Consider the following 27,445-nt stretch of genomic DNA (forward strand, 5'->3'; position numbering starts at 1 on the left):
CAATGTTTTGAACACTTTACAAACGAATCTCAACCAACCGCATTTAAAACAACTATTAAGATTTTACAGGGTGCTTCAGGGTAGCTTTATTTTCTACTTTTTGATTTTAAAAATGGGGGGTTGATTAGGAGAGCCCGAAAGTAACACACCCCAGTACCGTTCGGCTACTGATACTGTGGAAGAAAGATGTGAAGGTTATCTGAATGCTCAAGGTAATACTTTGAACAACATTTAATATTAACACTAATGTATATATTTCATTCAATGTATTTTTAACATATATATATTTATTTATGTATTAGTCTTACGACGTGAATATCTCCCAAACAAAACATAACTTCGTAGGATTTTTTTTTCTTGTTTTGAGATCATTAATTAATATGTTTAGTTAGTACACTTAACACTGAAAAACCATTTATAATAGATATTTACATGTTACACACAGTTGGAAATTTTAATAATTAAATAAAAAATTGGTTTTTAGATTAATAAATTCAATTCACAAGAATATGCAGGAAGCATACTTGGTATTTTTCCAAACTTCTATATTATTAAGGTGATCGCATATTTTGGTAAGAGAAATAGAATGATTAAAGAAAAGGAGTACGCTGACATTTTTTAAATTGTTTAAGACACTTCATCCATCTAAAACTGATGATGAACCATTGTACGGAAAGCGAAAGTACCCTCTATAATTGCTATTAACTAACAATTTTGAAAATTTTAATTACTTTTGAGCGTTAAAAAAGCTTCAACATAAGATATTTTATATTTATTAGCATAATTAGAATGTGTTTCTTCCACCAATCGGAAGAGAAAATTCTACATGGCTGTCTGTACCACTGAATTAACACTTTTCTTATTCTTTGTAATTCATGATTCCGCAATTCTCTTTCGGTAAACACTAAACAGCAAATAGGAAAGTAATAGTCGACCGCATGTAATAGATTGTACGAAGAGTCAGGGTAACAAAATATTTATTGTTAACCAAAGTCTTGGAGATTTTTAAGTGATAAATCTCTTAAAAGAAATTTCCAGATAAAGCCCCCCAAAGTGGGACGAAACTTGATAAGCAGTAAACAGTAAACGCTTACTCTCTATTGAGAAACTGAGTACACCCTCTCGGATATGCATTCTGGATACACGCAAACCGGTTGTCTTAACCTTTTGAACATAATATAAACGCCATCATATACCACACAGTATCTAACACTATTATTCAGGTTTATATCTAGGAACCCAGTTACACTGGATGGATTTCTTTCAGTTTCTTACATTGAGAAGTAAAAATTAAACCCACTAAAAGTTTCTGCTTTTCTGCTTACATCAATTTTTTTTTTAACTTGAAATTATGGCAATTTTTTCTGGTAGTCCGTGATACATTTTTTCCCCAAATAATGAGAAATCTACTTGTTGGCATTGACCATAAATGATATTGTAGGCCACTACTCTGCTAACCAAACAGCACAATGGCATATGGCTATACAATTGTGTATGCATTATTATTGGAAACAAGTAATTATTCTTACAGATTGATAAAGTAGGACGGCATTTATTATTTCATTTCTTGGAAAGGTGGATTAGAAAAAACAACAAAAACTGTTCTGCGAAATTGATTTATAATTACTGTAGATGATAAAGAGGGCCTGGTGGACATTATGATCATTAGAACGGAACACAAGTCTCCGAGTCGATGAGAAACTAAAACAAAAGTGGAACGGGGAGCAATTAGTAGTTTCTATAATGGCTCTTCTTAGTTTAACATCAGCTAAAGCAAGAAGTTATTTTTAGGTCGTTCAAGAAAATAAGTTCTTCATAAATCCATTGGACTACGAACGAAGAAAACTTGGAAGAAAGTTTATTATGACGAGCTAATTAAGTAACCTGGTCAGCTCAATTAACAAATCTAAAATTCTCAATGTAGAATGAAAAATAATCGATACATAAGGCACATTTTATTTGGCGTTACGATAAAAATTTTAGCCAGTTTGAAATTGAAATTTTACTAAATTCTGTTAATAATATTAAAAAAAAAATCGATAACAATTAAAAACAAGGACGTTGATAAAAATATTTCTCATACCTGTGGGCTTTGTCTTCATAGTGGTGCTAGCTAAGTATATCTTCACTAGATTTACGAAAAATACGTAGGTTCTCTCTGTAAGTTGTAATTTTTCTAAAAGATCGAACCTTTAATTGTATTTTTCGTAAAGCTAGTGGATATATACTAAGCACCACTGTAAAGTGATATAATATAAAACTACAAACAAAAAAAATACATAATTTGATTCACAGTAATGAAATACCTAGATTATGTTTTATACTATAAAAAATCGGCAAGGATGTCATAAAATAGGCTGTCTTACAATGAATACCAACTATAATAGTAGAAGAATGTTAAAAGATTCATATCAATTTTGAAAATGACCATAACAAATGATTGAAACGTTAAATATATGACTACTGTTAATTTTATTCCAACATTCTTTAGACCAAATGAAAATTATTATTCAAGAACTCAAAATATGTCAGAAAACTTTTTTGTTTTGTTTTTTTATCTGTCATAACTTTTATGCACAAATAAAATTGTCTAAATTGGTGAAACTTTGTAGGAGACAAGTCGGAAGAATAAGGTTTTAGATTGTCATTTGAGAAGCTGCATATGACAATAACGATTTATCTGCACTGGTTGTTTTTGGAAATGCTTATGGTTCAATTGCTCAATTTCGTTGCAATATAATATAGAGGGTATGATTCAAACTCTAGGGGGTATTCCCTTCCCGTCCGCCCCCCTCCCTCCCCCCAAGGGGATCTATATCTTCATTAGTTTTTTTTTTTTGCTATAAATCTGGTTTTGGCATTTCCCGAGCTTTTCGTCACCCTATGACCTGACCTATATCAACCGTCATACCCAATCCATTTCCCGACGGAAGTTAAAACTCTTACGGAAGAAAGAGACAAGGCTCTTTTTTTGGCCTGAACCGGACTGGAATGGAACACATAGGTACATCGAGCCACTCATTGAGTTCATCTGGCACCCATCCAACGTTTCACTTTTCTCATCTTATTCAAGTATCTCGAAATTGCGGTTGCACTTATGTGGAGTTACACTGAGAGTCAGCTAACACTTTGATAATTTATGAAGACAGTAAATTGAAGATCTTCTTCTTATAAACTGACCAAATCTGGGCTCCTACGTATTGAAAAAAAAATTATATATCACTTTTTCTATGAATGTGAATCAGCATATAAGGTAATCTAGTATTGATAACTGATCAACCTAAAATCAACAACCAATGTTTTACTAAGATGCTAATAATTGTAAGTTTTCTACTACTTTTGATAGAATCCCAAGGCTTCCTAAGTTACGTAGTTTAGCAATTAGTACAAAAATTGTAAGAAGAAAATATGCTGAGACGATAGTTGCAAATTATAGAAGAGGCGTTAAACTCATTGTATTGTTGGTTGGCCTTTTAATAGTAATTATGTTAAAGTTGGCTAAGGATCATATCAGAAGAATGAAAAGGAAGGCAGGTCTGTTCTTGCTTGATCACGTAATATGCAGCATGTGCCAGGTGTAAGTGCAAGTATATCCAAGGCCAGGGGCATAGCTACGTAACATTAAAGAAATCTTAACAATATCCTTTGCAAACTTGTATTCTCAAGAGTTTTATTTAGTAATATTTAATGCGGTAAATATTACAAAACTTTTGTCAGCAATATTTGGATTATCAATTGGCTAGTTTGTAGTCCTGACTTCATTAAATTAGAACCCTCTGTAATAAACTTGGTTTATGGTGTAAGAACACTAAAACTCCTGATAACTTGCGGACACTGAGCAATCTGGGATAGAATCAAGAAGACATGAGAAGAAATCATAAGAAATTTAGAACCAGTTATAAGGAATATTACTAAAGTAGTAGATAACATTCTCGATTCATGCTAAATTTTCTGTTCCAAAAATCAAAACTTTTGAAAGGTATATAAATATATATAAGTTTAACTCGTAGTCAGTATATTCGAATTTGTTTGTCACAACTTTAGGGCCATATCAAATAAAACATGAAAGTACTAATTTAGTTCAAATATATCTCATCGTAAAATGGAAAAATTTTTTGAATATAAATGAATTTTTCCAAGAGATATTTTTTATCGAGCAGTCAGTCATATTATAGAACATTCATATTAATAAATAGGTTGCTCTAAACAAAGTTACTCAGAAATAAATTGATTTCAAACATTTTATTTTCATGTCCAATGCCAATAGAAATTGTTTTTTTAAATAAATAAAATGTTCTCTTAAGCAGGAAAAAACGTTTATTAATTTAATACAGCAGAGTGGCTTATGATTTCGGAAAAAAAAAATTTCTTTTTTCTTTTTAAATATAAGGCTCTTCCGCTAGTACTTCTAAAAAAAAAATAATAATCTGTAAACGTAAATAAAAATTTTGAATGAGATTTTTAACATTCCATCCAAAAATATTTATAAGCCATCCAGTGCAAGTCAACGTACAAAAAATATGTAATATTTGTCTTAGGAAGAAGTAGGGTGATACGAACTTTAAATGAATCGAACATCAGGTTTTTAAAGAAGAAATACATAAATGCTAAGAAATGTCTGTAAATAGCGCCAAGGAGAACCCAAACATACAGGTAATAAATTTCTTTGAGAGCAGGAGTAATGCACAAAGCTGCAAAGATAAAGATTTTGCCTGAGCCCAGGATGCCCAAAGCCGCAATGCAGTCAGCAATAACTGTTCTGGAATCTTGTAGTTTTCTTTATGTACAAGTTGAAATCATATCCATAACTAATCATTTTCATACTAATGGTTATACTTAAAACTTGATACTGTGTAGAGGAATTTTTAAGATCATATACACTAACTAGTACTACGAAATGCTGAGTCCTATTTTTTCATGAAGATCATCTAATCTAGATAATGCATATCATAATTTTTCTTTATTTTTTTAATATAATAAAGTTTAATTTTTTTGTTCAATATTATTTTTTATTTATTTTAGGTTTATCAGAAAGAATAAAAAGATTCAGCTTTAAGAGAAAATGGAATTCTATTAGAAATAGATGTGACTTGGAACTGCAATTAGAAGTGCGATTTTTCGATTCATAATAAAAGGTTTCAACTGACAGGAAATAGAATTAGTATTTTCTAATTTCAATTTTATATTATTACAGAATAGAAATCAAACAAAAATTGAAGCATCCTGCTTGCGAAGTGAAAAAATAGTCTTATGTGAGGGATTATATTTTTAAAAAATATTAATTATATCGGTTAAAAATAATATTTAAGACTATTGAATATAGTGAAAATATATAGAGCAAGTAGGTAAGAAAAAAGGTAAGCTGAATGCAGCTGTCAGTGCGTTAAAGTCTCGAGGAGTTGAAGACAAGAGACACTGATAGCCGTTGATAGGGACATAAACATGCATATAATACAACATAAAATATGTTCTTTTATGCTCACCATAAACGTTAATCAGGATGTTGAAGAGATTGCTCGTAGGCGAGAGGTAGGTGAGAGATGACAGAATACGAGATAGAGAACAGTTAGTCCATAACAAACCGTACACAAGGCACACGGCTCCAGCACCGTAGACTGAGCAGTGTCAAAGCCCTCCCTGTTGCCAAGGCGACCCGATCGTAACCGAATCTTTCCGATCTCTCACGAAGCTCTCAGTCTACGAGAACTGTCGGCCTTTAAAAGGTCCCGACTGTCTTGTTTCTGTTCTTAAATTATATCCTAGAAAATAGATAGGATATCTGTGAGGATTTATTTCATGATAAAAAATACTTACTGAATTCCCGACTATCTGTTCTCGATAGTATACCTCCTATTTCAATTATCAATCATTCATTCTTAAATTACAGCAATAACACACCACAGAATAATGCCCTCCGTAATCAAACTAAATTCAAATACACATACATTATATTAATTAATTAATTTAAAGTAATTAAAATAATTTTTGGTTTAACTATAAACCCATACAGTAAAATGATATAATTTCTTTAAAACAATATCATAACAAAAATTAAATATAGTCTCAAACAAAATATTTACTTTAACTGCATAATATAATATTAATTATTCCTCTTTGTTTCAACAAATAAATGGAAAGCAGATTGCAACAAATAATAGGTCCACATAATAAAATTCAATGATAATACAGATAGTAAGTATCCTGTTTTATTTTTTATGTTATCAATCCCCTGAAATATGAAATGACCTAATAAATTTAGGAACTTTTATCTTCTTTTTTTGTAAATAAATCCCATTATAAAACATATTTGACCTATAACTTCCCCATCTGCCTTATTGTTGAGGAAAACCCTTTATGTAGAAGATTTTACAAATTTTTGTAAAACTATTTTAGACCAGTTTTGAAGGTGAACCCTAACATTTCTGTTATAAAGGGACAGATTAAAAAATTGTTGATAATTTTATTACCAAAAAATTACTTTTAATTATTTAGAAAATCCTTACATTAGAAGTGGTGACAGACTTCACATACCTGGGTACAGTGATAGATGGATCTGGAAAGGTAGACGCAGAAATATCTAACAGGATTAACAAGGCAAATGCAGTTTACTACCAGATATGTAACCCTGTGGTAGGGAAGTAGGCAAAGATGTCAAGCTACACATTTTCAAGACAGTATATCTACCCTTACTCTTGTATGGAGCGGAGAGTTAGGTATTAACAGACCAACAGGAGAGCAGAATTACTGCTGCCAAAATGAAATTTTTGCAAAGGACGATTAGAAAAACAAGGAGGGACCGAGTTTGTAATGAAATGATTTATCAGGAACTGCAGATAGCCCCACTGAAAGAGCTCTTGGAAACTTAACAGCTAAAGTGGTTTGGCCATGTTAAGAGGATGAATGACCACAGAGATCCTCTAAAGACTACGGAATATATCTCAGATGGCAGAAGACCTAAGGGCCACCCTAGGATATCATATGTCAACTACATTGAGCAACTCTGTAGCGCAAGAGGGAAGGACCTCCAACAGGCGAGGAACCTGGTGAGAAATAGGGAAGAATAGAATTCCTGGCTGGATGCTCCTCTACGCTGAGAGCCACCAAAGAGAGAAGCTAAAGAAGAAGAAGAAAATCCTTACAGGCTGCTATGTGTGAGTCTTTCAACTAATAAATTCTATGTTAAAACATTATGAAATAAATAATAATTTGAATAGGTTATAATAATATGTAATAATTATAACCTATTTAAATTATTATTTATTTCATAATGTTTTGAGTTAAAGATATACTTTATTAGTTAAAAGATTTAAATATAATAGCCTTTGACAAGTTTTAATACAAAAATATTAAGGATTTTCCCTAATAATGGCCTATAGGGTTGAAATGAAGTGAAAAAAATGAACTGAGGCAAGTGGAACATACGTTTTAAGTTTTTTTAAAATTATGGTACCTTATCTCAAACTACAAATTAAAATACAAAATACATTTTTATATGAAGAAACAAAGCAAGTTAACTGTTGAATCTGTTTTACCATTGTGGTACAATGTTTAACAAGGAAAGAAATATATAAAGAAAAGTCATTGATTTGTTTTTTAATTTATTGTAATCTTGAATAAATAAGTTTTAAGAAAAACAATGGTTTGGAAAAAATAAATAAAACTAATTGCAAGCATAAACAAATTATCACTATTAATACTAACAATAATAGATATCTACTAAAAATATAATATACATGGGTAATTTAAAAGTAAAATAATACAACTATTGATATGTTGAAACAGTCTGAAAAACACTTGAAACTGTCAAGGTAATGTTTTATTGTCTAGGGTAAAAGCATAAACATGCTTAAACAGTTCACTAATAATAATTCAACAACTAAAAGAGAAGAATTAAATAGCAACAACCTAAATTAACAAGAATGGATCTTAGTAAAACAGAAAAAATATAAATCAAATAAATAACAAGAATAACTAACAAGACTAATAAAAAGTCTCTATTATAAATTTCTATAATGTATTTTCAACACAAATATTCTTTATTTACAAATCATCTACCTAAAGATAGGTAATTATGTGTAGTTTATATAGGAAACAAAAAATATACATCATTTTCTATTAAATTTCAAAAAACATCTACTCTAAGAGAGAAATTCAATTATGGAAAGATTAATTTTCTTAGTGATAAAAGTTAAGAACAGTGTCACATGCACATTTATATTAGTTTTATAGATAAATGGTTTACACATTACTTATACCTTAAAAGTAAATTTCTTTTTTTCACAATAAAGCATGTATATCATTAAATGGTAACAGATATGAAAACAGAATTAAAAATCCCAATATGGGATGAATACAAATGGAGTAGAAAATAGAAAATTTGTATATGAAAATCACTTATACTTTTTATTTCAAAAATTATAACTTCAAATGGAACAATCTTCAAAAATATGTTAACAGTCATGCATACTATGAGTGATACTTATCAAATATTAACAATCAGTGAAATGTAACTAAGGTACATTAAGTTCCCAAACTAAATAACTATTTTTTATAACATTAAAAGCAGACTTATTAACATAGTTGAGGATATTGGTAAACACTCTTTTAACCATTTTAAAGACTGGTCAAACGAGTAAAATTTTATTTCCATCAATTTAAGTAATCACACAAGTATTTATTGTCAACAATAAACATAGCATTCTCATCAGGTTCTTATCATTACTATCACTTTTAATTGCTATTTTACAAAACATCACAAAGTATGATCTATTTGACCATTTTCTGAACGATCTTTTCTAAAATTCAACATTTACTTAGATGTTTTTTAGTGGACTAGCATACACACTTGACATTCACTAATGAAAATTCAATTAATATGTTATTCTTATTATTAACTTCAAATCGTTTTGAGCTCTTGTTAGTACAATATCTCACTTTTTGGGTCGCCTATTTTGAATCATGACATGTCTTAATGAATGTTGGTGAAACAGGTCACAATATGTAGTCAAATTTTTGAAAAAGGGCTGAACCGGTTTTGTAACTTAAAGCTCAAACCCAAATATGCACATGAATACATTCCCAATGGTATCAATTAATCTACCAAAAATACTTTCAAAGTGTATTTGAATTATTAAATATTTCTGAAATGTAAATTATTGTTTTAGAAAAAAAGTTAAATATGGAATAGAATTAATAACTAATTAGTTTTGCAAAGGGTAAAAATTAATCATTTTTATTTTTAAACAAGCTCCACTGGATTCTCATCAAAATAAATGAGTAGCTGTATGATTAAAAAAGTATGGCCTATATCAATGATACCATTGTGTCTAAATTCAATTCATTAGGTTCTGACTCTTCAAAGAAATTTAGTTCTTTATTTTTTTTTAAAACAGGTCCCTTCTCTTACTTTTTTATAACAGCTGAATCCTGATAATTTATACCACCAAGGACTGAGGATTAGATCTGAATTATTGAGATTTTCAGCAATCAGGAATAAAAATATAACAAGATTACTCCAAAATTGCATCAATATTTATGTACTTACAAATGAAATACTCAGCATAACAAAATATTGCAATTTCATTGTGGAATAAGTAAATTGGGTATTTTGGATAGGTAGAATCATTGAAGACGGGTCTGGTTGATGGCTTTATCAAGCCAGTACGGTGCAGAAAATGGGTTAGTCAACAACAAAATCTGATTTTGTAAGAAATAGTCCATGTTATTGATACATACTTTGTTTCACAATTTCAGAACTAATTGTTTGATCTTCAGCTTCTTTTTAATTCCCTTCATCAACATCCCAAAATGTTCAGACAAAATATTCTCAGCACTTGGGAATTCCTTATTTAGGACTAACGCTAAACTACTGTCATAATGGACATCTGCACAGGTTATGGCATTTTCTTCATATGAGAGGACATTTTAAATCAGCTAAATGTTCATTAACTGTTGATAATAATTCTATGTTTGTAAATCTGCAAACCTGAACACAATTTTTATTTTGCAATCATTAATATTTTGCCATACTGTAAAAGGGTTACTTTATGTTCTCTCTCATCCTCAATGCTTTCATGGAATAGCATCACTACTTCCTTGCGGTAAAATGTCTTAAATGTGCCAATTGCACCCTGGTCTAGAGGCTGCAGCTTATAGGTTGCATTTGCGAATCCATACGAATTATCGGGATTCTACTGTATTACCTAAGTGCATGAGGCAGCCTTGGACCACAACTTCTTTCTCTGCCCTGAGCCAATATTCTTACTTCTGTCATAGAATTCCCCTCTGCTATTAATAAAATAAAAACAATTCAACGCCTACCTTGGAGGTATCAAGCCTTTAAATATTTTAAGTTGTGCTATAATTACTACTTATATGGTTCCGCACACCTCATTTGTAACTAGATTACTCTTAAAGCTATTGTGTTAGGAAATAGTTCAATAAATTGAAACTAATAAAACGATAACAAAATTTATTGAGCACTGATTTTATCATGACTCTTTAACAACAATATCATTTTTAAAGCATAATATGACTAGAGTTGCATCCTTTGAAGCTGCAGCTTAATATTAAAATTTAGAATAATGCATTTTGACATCATAAAAGGCCAATATCAAATATAGAGTTAATTATTATCAGCAATACCCGTTTTAAATTAAAAAAATTACATCTCTAATACATTTGAAGACACACAATCTCATCTAAGTCTACAGTAAATTACTTAAATATAAAAAAAGGCCACAGTATTGTCAAATTTTAAAGATCTATACAAGTATAATTTCAAATTTTAAGTAAATAGAAAATTTAGAAAAATAAAAAGATAATTAGCCATCTATAAGCTGCAGCAAAATCTCCATTAAATAAGTAATATTTGATCAAACAATACATAATCCTTATGCTACATTGCTTCTGTGCATTTTAATAAATTAAATTCATAAGATGATATAATATTATGTACCATACATATGACACATCCAACCATAAAAATAAATTCTCAGTACAGCAAATTTCCTCTTCCACTTATCTGGCACTCTGAATCTGTAACTTCTCACTCATATTTACCTATTAATAACTAATATCAAAGCTCGTGAAAATAAAATAATAGAAGCTGTTCCCAAATCTAAGATATCAGGAGTGGTAGTGGTTAAAGACAATGCAAATAAAACTTCTCTAGATCAAACAGCAACAACCATCTCCACTTCCTCAGATGTATTCTTTGGACATCAAAACAATTCAATCAATTTCAGAAACCATGATGATGGGTAGTGTTTTATCGATACAACATGTGCTTACTCACTTTCTGTAATTACAGGCTTAAAATTATTTACTTTTTAATTCTGTATTTTTAAAGCTACTATTACTTATGATTCTCCTGGCTTAAAAATAATTATGCTACTTTAAATGATAAAAGTCATTACTATAACCAAAATCGTGTCATCACCACAACAAAATGATGTTTTAGGTACAGTAATGCCAATATTATACTTACTTCTATTCTTAATTTTGAATTTGGAAGCAGGATATTAGAAATGTCATAAGCAAAAGTCATTTTCATTACATCAGTTGTCGTTGCCATAACCATTCAAAATGGGAAACAGAAAAATTATTATAATTATTCCTAATGACTTTAATGTCACTGGGAGACCATTTTCAGAACAAACCATTTTTAAAATAATGGTTTAATCAACTTTTTCTTTCTTTTTTTAATTTTGAATGCCCAAAATGGTCGATAATATTAGAATTACTCAAATGACTATTTACACCTTAATGAAACAATTTATCACAGATAACAGACCAGGATATTATAGATCCTAAAAATCATCAAGGGAAAGCCATAATTGTACAAATCCTTTTAAATCCTAGAAGTTTGAAGAATGGAAGAGGGTTCAACTTCTCATATATGCCAACTAGTCAGAAACTGAAAGAGATGGATTTAAAGAATTTTAATCAAGATTGCTCCTTAACCTATTTCCTCACAACTGGGGGCGAGCTTAAAAAAATATATATATGAAAGTCATAGCACCTTAAGAAAAAACAAATTGGGACTGAAGTAAATGAACAAAAACCAAGTACTTCAATTGAACCAAAGAAGAGTTTTACCAAGACTCAATCATCAACACGATTCAACATGATAACGAGACTTAAGCGAACATTTGAAAATATGGTACCACTCTTTGATATACCATAAGTCTACAGTTTTTGCACTATGGTAAAAAATTGGGGATATAGAAGTTCTGATCTCAGAACAAAAGATTCCCTACCATTGTTGGAATGATTAGGATATTAGTTCATGCACTGATGGCATTCATATATGTATCAGCATTAATAAAGGCTGCAGAAGAGAATACTTTATATTTAAAGCTAGAAAATATTTACTATTTATTAACAAAACATGGGATTAAAATCACACAATGAAATTTCAACTCTATTTTGCTAATGGGCAAGGATTGATAATTATTTTAGAAAAGTGTATGGCCATTAGTATCATGTTTATACTAAAACTAAAAACTATTCATCAAGAAACATGAGGAGTCCATACATATGAACACATAATTAAATTGACAATGTACTGTCAACAGGATATGCATAGAATATTTATAAGGTCTACAGCAAAATAAGGAGAATGGCAATAGCAGCGGATAGATGGGAGCAGGAAAAATATCTGATAAAGGTCCAGAATAGTAACAGCCCAGACATCACAGCTCCTTATTAATTAAAAATAAAATTACAAAAACTACAATTCTAAAATTAAGAGAAAACAAAAAAAAAATCATTTGAATTGAGACAGAGGCTCCAATACACAGTTTGGAATTTCCTCTAAAATAAATTTTGACATCACAATATTAGAAACACCACTGCACCTCTCATTGTGGGATAGATATTTTTATTGCAATTGAATTTAATAGCGTTTATTCAATGGAAGATTTATCTATATTATGCACCAATATACATGGATCTATTGGAGGTAATTATATTTTTTTTTTTTGTATTTTTTATTTCCATTCTGGTGGATCCTTTGTGTTTTGAAATCATCCATGATTACTTTCCCAACAGTAATTGTACATGAAACAGTAATAAAAGTTTTGGATCAATTGTCGAGACTTAAAATAACAGAAAGATGTAGAGCTAACAAGGAATCAAAAGAAGGAATAACCAAATGTCAAGTTTAGAAGTATTTAAACCGGCTATAAAAACAGAAAAATGAACAAATAACATCTAATGTCAGTGTTTTAAAAATATTTTTCATTATAATAAACAAAATTAAAACATGAAGTAAATAAATCTCGATACGATAACAAGAAAATATTGTTTTAAACAGTTAAGTACAAAAAGGAAACTAATTTAGAATTAGCATCAAGATAGAATGAATGCAATTTATTATCTAACAAACTGACCAAGATTTTATTCAATCTATCCTAATTAATTTTTATATTTTATAACTGATTAATGAATCAATAAGAACTTTTTCAATAGATCAATTTTTCAGGAAAAAAATAATTTTATACAAGTTATATAACTGTTATAATAACTATTTAAGGCCCACCAGGCCAATATGGTACTAAATAAAAATAAATTATACAAGTTGGACTAAAGATGTTCACATGCACACAGCACAATCAAACCCAATCATTCTTATACTAATAAAAAACTAATGTAAGTAATTTTTTCATAATGAGAATCATGAGATCAGAAATTTGAACATTTGTTCATATCTTAAATTAACCATTAATGAGATCTAATGGTTAAGCAAACTACATTAACAGAAATATTTTTCCTCATGACATGGACATCATTGAATAGAATAAAATCATTTACTACTGTATATATTTCTATGGTGCAGACAAAAATATCAATTTATCAAAAAATTGATATTTTAAAAATGTATTCCTTATTAGTATTTCGATATATCAGTATTTTAACATTGAGGTTAAATAAAGTGATATTTTTAATTGACGTCTCCCCTCTCTGCTGAATAATATCAAAGCCTCCCATGTTCAGGAATATCAAAAGAACTGAACTTTCATCTCCTTTCAACTCTGAGCTTAACACAATTTAATGTATTCCTATTTCCAAACAACAAAATATTGAGGGATTATGAATGAATTCTTTTATATTAAATTACTCATACATTAAAAAACATGTTAATTGCTTATGTTATAATGTTAAAAACAATGATACAATACCTTTTACCGATATTGGGATCTCTATGTGGTATCTACCATCATGAAGAATACACAGCTTTAACAGAAAAAATTAACTAAAAACAAAATTACAGCAGATAACCACCCATTTGTTTTATTTATTTGTTTAAAATTAAAACCTAGGAGGACATAATTTTCGATAGTTCCTTTAAGCAAAGGGTAGCTTCTTGAATCCCTTCATTATTTTTATGACGATTTGCATTTTGCCAGCCCTCTTTACAATATTTTTTGGCCTCATCAAACATTTTTTGTTGCATATAAATGTTTCCAAGATTAACATAAACTGATGAGAAATCTTCCATATTTGGCAAATGTTTTCCAATTTCAATAGCTTTAGTTAAATAGTTAAGCGCATTGTCATGATCACCTTTGAGATAACAAATTGTACCTGAAATAGAAGTTTGAGGTTTAAACAAATTTAAATCACCAGAAACAATATTAAAATAAAAATTCTTTGTCTGAAAATATATTTTTTTAAGAGCTTAGAATAAAATTAAGACCTTAAAATAATATATATAGTAGATAAAAAAAAGTAATATATCATATAAAATATATCATATACCAGGGAAATAAATAATGCACTCAGACTTTAAAAGGGTAATATTATTACAATATCAGGATGGAAAAGAATTTAGTTTGATTTTATATATTTGGAATATTAATAGCAAATTATTAAAATAATTGCCAACTCAAAAGTAGAGACAATTTCACAACAGGATAACCTTCTAAGTAGCAGTACGAGTGCCAACAATACTGTTAGCCAAATAAAGAAACCCAATACCAAGACGTAGGCACCTAAAAAGAAGTCAGCTTCGCATCCCCCTCCCCCCACCACTTACATCTGGGGAATTAAGATAAAAGAACAACAATTAAGATCAAAGTGACAACATACGAGCAGAAAATCTATATCCAATCAGAAGGGCTGGAAAGAGATTCAAAAAGGGTAGAGTGGTGAAAATATTTATAAAAAATATTTTCTTGGAGGAAAAGACCAAGCTACTCCCGTAGCGGAAGAACTGAGACATTTAAGGAGCGAAAGAAGGGGGGGGTCAGAACTTCAAGGGTACAGTTCTGAAGAAAAGGAGCTTTGGAGTGGATATACCCAGGGCTACAGTTTAGAAGAAAACTAGCTAAGCTAAGTTGAAAAATAAAACAGGCAAGAGGACCAGAACAGAAGGTTGGATACATTGCAGTAAAGTATTGCCTGTAGCTGAGGAGTTGAGGCATAGGTTAACCTTCTTAACCTCAGAACTGCAGTGGTTACAAACCAGTTCAAATCCGGCCTGGGGGTCGACTTTTATTTCTTTGTCAGTCCCCTAAAATGAAGGAGTGGAAGGAGCAACAACAAAAAAGGAAAGACCACAGCCGATTAAAGCCAGGAAAATAAATCCACCACTACAGATAAGTCTAAGTAATAATATTTCAATAAGTACTATTAATATAATTTTGAGTGGCAAATAAATAAAATAGTAAACTATTTCATATAATTCCATTTTCGGTATTCTCAACTCAAGAGACTCAGTCTTAAGTAAACTTATCATGACTAAATTAGAATTTTATTTGTAAGTTCCTATGATAAATTATTCTTGTAAATATTCATAATAAACCCAGAGTCATTGTAATATGTGGAAATTGATTTGATAAACAAACATGCATGCTACTATTTAATTTAAATAAATTGGTGAACCACTGTGAACAGAAAAGATATACAAATCTTAGACATTCACAATTCCATTTAGCATATAACATCAGATGGGTCTATGTCAGCCTTTTAATTAGTAAAGTAAGTAGATAGAAATACAGTTTTAAATTGGTCAATTTCCATAAGGAGTCAATAATAATAATATAATAAATAAATTTAGTAGATAAAAGAAATAAATATGATTTCTAAATTCCTCGCCAGAAATATAGTAGAGAATCATAAACCAAACTGTCAGTCTTCTTTGTAGAGGACTGTTACCTACATACCCACTGACACAAATCATAGAGCTTATATTTATTAAATGATCAGTATAAACAGAGTCAAGAGCTCTTTTTCATTATAGGAATGAGATAAATCTCTATCAAAATCCCAATTTAGGATGTTTCTGAGGCTAATGATGCAATCATTGCTTTGTCAGTTCGGGTGAATATTTGTTATTTTTCAATTATCAGGAGACAAATGAATTTTCTAAGATATGGCACCAAAATACATTTTATGATTATGTAAAAAAGAAAATTAAAGTTTAAATAGTCTGAAAGCTAACTATACTGTATGCTTTGGTATACTTTTTATAACATACTTTCATACTTCTTGTAACATCATGGTATACTTGTGAAATACTTTTCATACCACACATCTGCTTGTGATATGATATTGTAATATGAAAGTAACTAGGCTATATTACTACGTATTAGATAAAAACAGTAATTTAAAATAATAACCTACTTTAATGAAAAAAGAGCATTTACCTAAATCATTAAGAAGAACTACAGTCTGTTCATGTATCTCTCCATGTAGTTTCAGACTCAATTCATATGCTTTCTCAAAATTGGCCAAAGCATCATCTAATCTATCCTTAGATAGCAGAAATCGGGCATACCTGGAAAAAAGATATTTTTATATTAAGTAAATCAGTAAAATCCACTGACACTGCAATAGCCAGAACTAAAACTCAAATAAATTCATTTAAATGTGAGAGATTTAATTCATGTAAATCTATCAAGAACAAATAGTATAGAGCAAAGTCTAACTTGGATCTTTTTTTTTTTCTAAGTTAAAACTAAGACTCAAAACAAAACATGTTCAAACTAAGACAAAAAAAAATTAATAGAGATGTTATGAACTCTTTGAAATGAGATTAGCATTACAAATGCATCTAAAATAAAGTCAACAACTAGTGAGTGTATATTTAGTTTCAGCTAAATTAAAAAGGAATATGAGCATAAAATCTTTGAACAAAGAACTTCTTTAACAGATAGATAATTTAAAGATGACATATATTTGTTTAAATATTTATTTTGTCAAGTTTAAAATGCCTATAACTTTAAAGATGCCAACCTAATACTTTTTTGTTTTTGTTTTCAGGAGACTAAGAACCACCAAAACATGTGATGGAGGATGGATATTATTCTGTTTGGAAAAAAAGAAAGAAATGAGATGAAAAAATAGAGGACATAAAAGAAAATACTAGATCAAAAAGTAATAAATTTTCACTTGTAAAGATTATCATAGTTTACACAAAAATATGTAGAGCATAAAACTAAGGTTATTTCTGTCTATAATTTACCTAAGGTTATTAATTGGTCATCAGATTTCCCTATATACTATTAATTTTTTAATTACATAATTGATCATTTAAACTATTGTTGGAATGAAGCTAGTATTGGTATGCATGACCAAAGCATGAAAATAAAATTATAGGGCATATGTTATGGGTCGTAATCAGAAAAGGGAAGTATTTCCTACCGATTGTAAAAGGTAAAAATGTAAGATAATGCTTATAAGTAAAAGTTAAAAGTATAAGTATTCCCTTAATTACATATTTATAATGATTTACTTATACTTGTGAGTATATCCTCCATGGACAAGTAGATAGTATCACAGGGAAATCTTCTTTTTCTGCCTATTTCTGTTGTGCGTTAAGCTCTTTAGGTTGCATTTTCTTTTTCCTTTGTTCTCCTAAATAATTGTGTTTTGTGCACTGTATAATGGTTGTCTTCCGAAAGTGGTATATATGATATTGCTAATAAATTACAATTAATAGCAGATGAACTCTAAAAGGTTCTGGATGAAATAAAAAATCCTGAAGGTCAAAAGAGCTAGTCCAGTCTATAAAGAAGTATTATTATTATAAAGAAGTAGAAATTAAATTTTGGCAAGTAGATTCAAAAGGCTTGTTAAAAAAAATAAACAACATTATTTCCCATTTCCTTGACATTGTTGCTCTTTTTCATCAGCTTTTACCTGATCATCTTGTCCAAAACCCAGATCACTTAGATATTTTGCTATGTTATGGAATACAGCCAATGATATTTGGCATATTTAGCAATTTCTCATATGAACAAACTGTAAGATAAGGACAGCTTTTTCAACAGCTTGTCAAACTTAGGCTCAGCACAGGAGAGGTATTTATAAATGGACATTCGTCAGGCATAGCTTCATATCTGTCATGGCCAAGAAGCACAGTAATCTAATTTTTAAATTATTCCACATCCAACCATTGTAAACAGATTCAGGCCAGCTAATATCAAAACTTTTCTTTGAGTTACAAATGGTTTACACTTAAGGAGTAGGATTTTCTTTCTGTATAATATAGTTAACTCTAAAGTGATTTTAGATCCTTCATGGATGTAGTACCAATTACCACACTAATTGCTGTTATAACCTTTTATTTACTTTGCTCCTTATTGGATACTGCATTCATTATTTCAATATTGGTTCATGGAAACTTTATACATTTTATTGCTTGTGTATCCATGGTGTCAACAACAGTGTGAAATCTTGTAGTCTGACTAACTCTAAGTTTCTGTCTATTAGGTTTTAAGTGGCCTGTCAGTACTTACTAGATGACATTTAATATATTTACAGGATTCCTCCTCAAGTTTTGCCACTTGCAGCTAAAAATCTGTCTGAAAGCCACTGTACATTGTCTTATCCAAAAGAATAAAGATCTTTAAAATCACTGAAAAATCAAGATAAACTTGGCTTATAGTCTTCAATATTTTTTTTGATATTCACAACATCTGCATCACGTAGCACAACCTTTTACTTCTGAGATGAGTCTAGTCCACACTTGAAGAATATGAGTCACAGAAAGGGCCAGAAGTGATATTTAAAATTTTGTTTTAATGGTCAAATATTTCTTTTGTTAAAAACATTACTGCATCCATCATTACGTCATGGTCCTGTCATATCCAGGGCACAATTTTTTAAATTTTAATATTTTGCAGGTCTTTACAAAACAAAAATTACAAAACCAGTTCTTTTATGAGAGTCTAGAATAGTTCTATACACTCAAAACTGGTGCTCCAGAAGATATAAATAGGGTGGAAATCATTAGGTGAAGAAGGATTTGAGATTTTATTTAATGGTCGAATAAAGCAGCTTTCCAAAGAGAAGAAAATGAGGCTTTTTTAAAGGAAAAATTACAGATACGATAAAGACCAGAAATAAGAACTAGGTGACAGGATTTAATCAGTTTAATAGGAATGTTGTCCGGTCCATAACCGCTGGTATGGGATCTCAGAATGGTGGTTAGTAGTTAGGATATGTGAGAAAAAAAGAAGTTTTCAGGATTGAAGTTATTATTTAGAATATCAGGAATGAGTGATGCTCCTGGTCCACATGGGATATGAAATAGTTGTTGAAATCCTCTGGCATTATTGGAAGAGAGATGAGGATAATGTTTTCTGGTGGGGATAAATTTTCCACTTGGATTTAGAATTGAGAGCATTGGAGAGGGTGTGTTGAATGTTAAGGGATTTAGAACGTCGAACTGCTAGTTGGGTTGCATTACAGTGTTGTTTAAAATATATATAATCAGCAGACAGGCAAGTTCAATGAAATTTGCATCTAGCTGCTTCTATTCGTTTTACCATTTCTTTTATTTCCAGAATAAGCCAAGACGCAGTTGGATGGCGTAAGGTTCGGGTTTTGAGAAGAGTATGGATATCAAATATGGACTGCAGATGTGAAGTGAGGGTGGAAATCATAGGATCGATGGAGTTATAAGAGTATATAATGGACAAAATCAAGCAGGTTGATATAACATGGATGTTTAAAAACTAATTGAGTTCAAAATACTGATGTAGTGTTTTCTTTTGTCCTGTCCAGCTGTTTTTTTTATGTTCTTATTGAAAGTAAAAGGTAAAAGCTTTGAGTACCCACTTAATTCTTTGTAAAATAAACCAAATAACTTTGAAGGACATACTTCTACTTGAAAAGTTTTCAATCAATCATTATTTATAAAAACTGAAGGATTTCCTTCATTTTCTGAGAGTATAAGTAAATCTTTGTTTTTAAGTATATTACAGTAGCAATTCATGAAGTTTAGAAAAAATTTCTATGATAAATATTCACCTTGAAAATTTTTTAATAATACTGAAATTTATATTTGCAAAAATAAATATCATATTTTTAATCAAAAATTACTTACCAGTCTAATGACATGGCCCACAGCAGTACCGCATCATGATCCTCAAGAGAAACATCCACTTTACCTTGCAGATTCTTTAAACAAAATTTATATCCTTCTTCAGCTTTCCTATAAGTGGAAAAATAATTTGTAGAACAAATGAAAAGTATACAACCCAAAATATTTTTTATTATGTTTCATTTTACATTATCACTATTTTTTTTTAATATAGTAATGTTATATATTCATCACATCATAGATATTCCAAGACCAACACTTTTGAGTTCTTACTATCTCAATTTCCTAAAAAATGTTTTCACCTTATTTCATAATTGTTCTTTGTCATTCTTCTTAGTTTGTATATTCTTTGTTAGGTACTAAATAGGATCTTTTTCTACAATACTCTTAAAATCTTCACCCATCTCTTTCTCTCTGCCACACATCCCTATAAAATGTATATTGTTGTGTTCCATGTAACTATTAATTACAGAAAAGCAAATGTTTTCAGGACCTGGTTAAGAGTCGGGCTGTGGTAGGTAATTATTTATTCCGTTAAATCAACTGCGAGTCAATCTTGTGGGTTTGGCAGCATCTATAAAGTGAGTACCCTTAATTGGGGAAAAACCTGCTGGTTGAGTGTGATCTCACTGTGTGTCGTCACCTCCTTAAACAACTGTTATTCAAGAAACAGCACTTCCTTACGAAGTAATGAACCCACCCGAACCCTTCATATGTTGTAGAGAAAGGTTTTTTTTGGTTTTTCTGTAGAGAGAACTTGCATGGTAGCAGGGTCTGAAACCGTTATTAATTAAAAAAAAAAATCACAGTAACAGTTAATATGTACATTGTATTAGTATGTACATTGTGTTAACATGTAAAATTTTTTTAATTAGGAAATAACTGTAATGAAAAAAAATTTATTTCAAAATATCTGTTCAATAAAAATTTCTCTTTGAATAATTTTAGTTAAATATTTATTTTTTGGAAGAAATAAAAATGTTTTAGGATTCATTGGCCCATGGCCACAACCATGGTGTACATGGTATGATGGTTGCCATTATGGCAGCATTACTATAGTAGAAGTATTAGATCTGGCATGACATTAGACAGTACATGTAGCAGAAGTGAATCTACAGTCACATTAAAGCTAGTTTAGATACTGACACTTTATAGCAACTGTCACAGCGACTGCAATGGTTGAAACTGAACATCAATTATCATGACATTACTGGTGGCTGATAGCGCAACTTATGACAGTCAAGCTACAATCGTACAGTAGGTATAGCATGATAACTGGCAGTACATGTTATAACAGTGAACCGATTATTGTGACAGTACTGTCGCACTATAGAAGAGATCAAATACTAATGCTTATAAAAACATTCTAAGAGGTTTGAAAATTTCATAATTTTTAGTGCAATGTAAAAGGAAACAAAGGGGGATATGGTTTAGGGAGGTTAATTGAGGGTTAGCCAATGATTTAAATAATAATCAAATTACAATTATTTAAATACCAGAAATAAACAACACTAGTAACAGAATTTAGCTTATATCGAATACAAATATTTTTAAAAAAAGACCAGTGGTGAACCCTTAGATAACCTGATCTAGCAGTGCTCCATCAACATACATTTACTCAAAACAATTTGGCATTGTGATAAGTTTTAAAACTGGTAAACAGTATCTAAAAGATGAAAAAAGAATTACTTACTTGTCATCTTTTTTCTCTTCATAAATTTTTGCTAACTTCAAACTTATATGATTTATTTTTAAATCATCTTCAGAAACACCAACTTGAATCAACCTCTGCATAACATTAACAAATAACTTTTCAGCAGTATTAAAGTGCCCCTGGGCAAATGCAAGATTAGCAAGTAAATCATAAATGTATGTAACACCATCTTCATTATGTTGATCTTGAGCTAGTTTTAAGGCAAGATGCAATAGCTGTTCTGCACCTTTGAAGTCATCTCTCTGCAATATTCTCAACAATAAAATTTCTCTTAACTACAACTTTAGACCAATTGTAATAAATAGGAAATAGTTTATGTACCTGTATCAAAAGAACAGCACGCTTTATAGTCATAATCAATTCGGATTCTGACTTTTCTTCTTCCTTTTCTTTGAACAAACCAAAGAATCCTGAAATCATAATAGTTCCCCATAATCCAGAATTACGTTTAGACTGAGGGGTCAAACGTGAAAACAAGTCATTGAGTCGGCGACTTGATAAAACTACTTTATTTAATTTTTCAAAATTTGATACATCATAATTTTTTCTGCACCATAGCTTTCTGCTTTTATCAAAATGATTTTTTGCAACAAAACAACGTCTTGTACTACAAATTTTTAATATGTTCCTGAACATGACAAGAATAACCTGTCCACTAGAGTAACCTATCATAAATATCTATCAGCTGTAAGAATGTGACTTTAATCTTAAAATTTTTTAAAAATTTTACTCAAATCAGAAACAATCCATTAAATTTTATACTTTTTCGATATGGATTAGTTGAATAAGATGGCATTTTTATTCTGTAAAATGTGGAGTAGAATAAGGCAATACACGTACTCGTCTTTGGTTGGTTACACCTCACTGATGTCTTGTCAAGGCGCCTTTGAGTTCAGTTTGTATCAATCTTAGTTAAGATATGGTATCATTTAAGTTTAACATGCAGTCCTTTTATCAGAGACATGGCTCCACTTCGAAATTATGTCGCTTATCTTTATTAGTTGTTTTTATTTGCTTATTTCTTCCATTAATAGTAAGTTCTCATGATCATCACCATGAGAGTGAACCTGCCATGGCAGAATCACCATCTTTTAAATACTCAAAACAAGCTAATTTGTTACATGAAGCTCAAAAACCAAGAGTTGATGAACCTCGAATAAGAGATAAACAAACCCTTTGGATAGAAGCATTAGGCTCTACTCTCCTAATCAGCCTAGCACCATTTTTCATATTGTTTCTTGTGCCTTTGGATAATCGATCAGAACAAGAGCCTTTATTAAAAATTTTGCTAAGCTTTGCGTCTGGTGGACTTCTAGGCGATGCTTTCCTTCACCTGATACCCCATGCACTTAGTGCTCAGGCTCATGATCATTCACATTCTATTCAGAAAGACCTTCATTCGCATTCTCACTCTCACTCTCACTCACATTCTCACGATCATGACCATGGACCTGATATGAAAGTCGGACTTTGGGTACTTATTGGTATTTTGCTATTTCTTTTTATTGAAAAGTTTGTGCGTTTAATCAATCCAAATCATTCTCATGATGCTGATGCCAATAAGGAAGTTGGTTCTTCAAAGAAAAATGAAAAAGAGACAGATGAAAAAAAGAAAGATGATAGTTCCACTCAAGGTAATTATTTTATGGTTTTACTTCACTGGTCATATTTTGTTTCATTCAACTTATGTAGACCTGTCATAATTTGGCTATATGAAGTATTATCAAACTTTAACTATCTTATGATTCCTGAAACCTATCTTATCTTAATACATACTTAATATTCCATTTAATGACTGCCATTTTATTTATTTTCTTGTAATTACAATGTTATTCATAGATTACATATTCACATTTTTTAGTGAAATATGAATTATCATCCTAAGCCACCATGTTTTTTATAAATTCTTATATATCTGCTTTGCTTTAGTAGTGGAACTTCTGAGAAAAAAAGATTTTTTAATGTTAATTGGACATATTTCAAAGATATAAATCTATGGAATGCATTAAATACAAAATAAAACAAAAACTTTTTTGCCAGTTGTGCCACTATTATAACATACCAGCATTTTAGATTTATTAACTATCTTTCATAAACTGATTTATGTTACTCTATTCCAAAACTGAAAAAGAGCCAGTTCAATTTTATTGAAAGGCAAAATTATTCACTATTTTGCATTATTTTATAAAGTGGAGTATAATTTAATATTTTTAGCTAAAGTAAAATCAAAATAGAATTTTTATTATTTTCTGGAAATCCTACCATTAATGTGATGTACAATATTCTTTTTCTCAATTGACCGAACATAACTGTGCCAAAAAAGATGAAAACCATTGATGCACCCTTAAAAGTCATAACTACTAAATAATATGGTAAAAATTCTGTGTTAATTTTCAAGCTTATCAATTCTACATTCAGTACTGACAGTTACCATTGACTAGATTCTCCATGAATTATGGATTTATGGTAAAAATAATATATCCATTTTATAAAAAGATTATTGATTTACTGTGTGAAATGTATAAAAGGACGATGGTCTGGGTTCGTTCAAAGAAAAAACACAAATAGTAATTAAACTATTCAATGTGAGCCAATTTTCACCCCATATTGCTGGGCTAAAAAAGATACAAACAATAAAATAAGGTATCATAGTAAGAAAATAGATAATATAAACAAAATTGAACTAAGGTGTGGCTTATGATTTAAAATATGGGAAAATTTATTTGAAAATGAACAAAGTAAATTAAAGAAAATAAAAATGAGATGTACAGTGAAATGTAAAAATAAATAAGAATAACAAAATGGTTTTAGACAATTAATGAAAATGGAAATGCTAACAAATAAAAAAGTATATAAAAAATAAATATAAAAATACACTGCACACTAAAAGACAGAAAAAGGGGAATAAGAATTAAAATCAAGAATAAAGGAAATTTTTTTCCATTATTTTTCTTTATTAAGAGGTATCCTTTATAATATATATAAATCAGCACCTTACAGGAAGTTTTGTCATTTAGAATTTATTAACAGAAACGATTTTTAACAATTTATGTTACTGCAAGTTTCAATATGAACTTAATTAATTTCAATCAGAGTAAAGATTATGTCTTCAAGTAAAGGTTAAGAGTAAGTTTTTAATTTATTGTAGTCTTTTTTATGTATAAATATATACGTGTAACATTTAAAAAAATATTATTTTTGGTCATACTTAAAACATAAATTTTCTAAATAATTTAATGGAATGCTTAATATTCATCTATCACTGTTGGCTAATATATCTATTCATAGTCCAAAATGAGCTACATTCTGATATTTCTGAATTTTAGCTTTTCTAGAATCTATTAAATTTATTTTTTTTTTTTTTGTATGTTATAGATTCCATAAAGATTGCTGGCTATCTGAACTTAGCAGCAGATATAGCTCATAATTTTACTGATGGTCTTGCTATTGGAGCATCGTATCTGGCTGGGCATCATGTGGGGATCGTCACTACCATAACAATTCTCATTCATGAAGTACCCCATGAGATTGGGGACTTTGCTATCTTGGTTCAGTCTGGATGTTCAAAAAAAAAGGTTGGTTATGTTATAAATTAATAGTAGTTAAATAAGCCTGCGGGACTTTTGATGTAGGCTATTATAAGAACAAATTCTTTCACTGAAGCCATCTGCTATCATTATCTTTTTTTTAAAAAATATTTAATATGAAAAAATAATAAATGTAACACTTTTTTTAAATATTTTTTATTTATTTATGTGTCTTAATAATCTTTATTTTATTGTTTAGGCCATGTATTTGCAGCTTTTGACTGCATTAGGTGCATTTTCAGGGACTTTGGTTTCTCTCATTGCTGAAGGTGTTGGTAAGTGAATTTATATTTTTTTAAAAAAATCATAAATAAGTAAATTTTTCTTTTATATTTTTAATTTAAATGATTAATTATTAAATCACAAAAGTGTTTGAATGTATTTTCACATATATGAAAAATTGTTTATCTGAATATCAACTCACTAATTCTTACATAACCAAGACTTGTCTTTAAGCCTTTAAGCTCCTAAAATTATAAGTGTGGTTACTGTGCCATCGCTTGAACGGGTGACTGGGACACGTGTTGAGCCTAGGAGATGGATTGTAGATGAAAATTAAATCCAGTGTGATATTACTTTTAATAATATAAATCACAACAAACTGGCTAGAGATTTGAAATCTTTTGGCAATTGGTTGAAGTGTAAGTAATTAACTCATATGAGGATAAAGGCTACTGCCCAACACGGCGGAGGCCTAGTATGATCTTACTAAGGGCTCCTTTATCCTCATAAATTTTTCCCCCAACATCGCCAGACATGAATTTGATCAGTGTCAAAGTAACATGTTTAAAATCTTCTTGTATAGCAGATGTACTTATAGCATAGATTAGGAGCCTAACAAAAAGAACACTAGTATAAAATTGTATAAGCACATGAAAGGAGTACTATACCTCTATCATTCTTGTTATTCAGGTGATATTTATTGCCAATTATTTTTTTTCCACAATTAATTTCTTATAATTTATATGGAAATTGAAAAACGTTTTTTGGTTTATAGATGAAGCAGCCTCTTCGTGGGTCTTACCTCTAACAGCTGGTGGTTTCATTTATATTGCGACAGTATCAGTGTTGCCTGATCTTCTCGAAGACAGTAAATTAGTGCAGTCTATCAAAGAAGTTATCGCTCTTATCCTCGGTGTCTCTATGATGATATTTATTGCCAGCTATGAATAGGTTTACAAATTATCTGTAATAAAGTAATTTGTATATAATTTTTGTTTTATGGTTATTGTTTTATCTAATGTTGTAATACAAATGAATGGTATTACAATTTAAAACTTAATAGTTCTAAACAAAAGTATGTCATTTAAAAATTTACTTATATTTTTAATTCAGTGCTGTATTAGTTACAATTGAAAATATTGATGTCCAGTTTTTCTATCTTATGTTGATCTGGATGATCTCAATGAACCACGGTGAATGCGGAGCGTAAATCCTTTTATTTAATCATTTTATGAATTGTATGAGTTTTCTTCATCCTTTTTATATTTTGTTTATTAAAGTATTATCTGATTTTTATTATGTGTATTTGATTATTTTATTTTAGTATGTGTATTTGTTATACTTAATTCAGGTTTATTTAAAATATACATATATTATAAAATTGCAATAAGGTATAAATAATGTAATTAGAGTTGCTGTTGGGATGTAAATATTTTTGGATTCATATGGCTGATAACTAAATGCTCTTACATCAAAGGAGAGGAAAGTCGTGAGTTTATTGTTTTTCTTTGTATGTTCATTCTTTTAAAACATAGGGTGCAAAGTAACATGGAGTATTAACATTATTCATTGAAATCTTCAAATATA

General features: G+C 29.8%; 3 protein-coding genes across 5 annotated transcripts in view; 1 reads left to right on the top strand and 2 right to left on the bottom strand.

The window, feature by feature from the left end:
- The window catches only part of Dyrk2 (Dual-specificity tyrosine phosphorylation-regulated kinase 2), a 279,497-nt gene extending 273,892 nt beyond the window's left edge, over window positions 1-5,605 (bottom strand). For both annotated transcript variants that reach the window (XM_014419786.2, XM_014419784.2), the window contains exon 1: window positions 5,484-5,605. In XM_014419786.2, the coding sequence (XP_014275272.1) occupies window positions 5,484-5,486 (3 nt within the window). In that variant the 5' untranslated portion in view covers window positions 5,487-5,605. The remainder of the gene's footprint in view (window positions 1-5,483) is intronic.
- A 4,849-nt stretch (window positions 5,606-10,454) lies between these two features.
- On the bottom strand, window positions 10,455-22,721 carry LOC106680231 (tetratricopeptide repeat protein 19 homolog, mitochondrial). Of its 2 annotated transcripts, XR_001343082.2 has the most exons (6): window positions 22,371-22,721; window positions 22,029-22,291; window positions 20,339-20,446; window positions 16,653-16,783; window positions 14,184-14,589; window positions 10,455-11,299 (listed from the first exon to the last, which is right to left on the bottom strand). XR_001343082.2 is itself a non-coding variant. In XM_014419770.3 (5 exons), exons 1-5 carry the CDS (start codon window positions 22,719-22,721, stop codon window positions 14,321-14,323), a joined length of 1,122 nt encoding a protein of 373 aa, XP_014275256.1. In that variant the 3' UTR covers window positions 10,455-14,320. The 2 variants fall into 2 exon arrangements, 1 of the variants encoding a protein (XP_014275256.1); XM_014419770.3 differs by having other exon boundaries at window positions 10,455-14,589.
- A 247-nt stretch (window positions 22,722-22,968) lies between these two features.
- Window positions 22,969-27,445, top strand: part of Catsup (Catecholamines up) — a 6,985-nt gene continuing 2,508 nt past the window's right edge. Inside the window, exons 1-4 of the mRNA XM_014419769.3 lie at window positions 22,969-23,683; window positions 25,425-25,624; window positions 25,836-25,911; window positions 26,634-26,809. Coding sequence (XP_014275255.1) covers window positions 22,969-23,683; window positions 25,425-25,624; window positions 25,836-25,911; window positions 26,634-26,809 — 1,167 coding nt within the window. The remainder of the gene's footprint in view (window positions 23,684-25,424; window positions 25,625-25,835; window positions 25,912-26,633; window positions 26,810-27,445) is intronic.

This window comes from Halyomorpha halys, unplaced genomic scaffold (genome assembly GCF_000696795.3).
Source record: "Halyomorpha halys isolate HHAL.00 unplaced genomic scaffold, Hhal_1.1 Scaffold251.1, whole genome shotgun sequence".
Classification (NCBI taxonomy): Eukaryota; Metazoa; Arthropoda; class Insecta; order Hemiptera; family Pentatomidae; genus Halyomorpha; species Halyomorpha halys.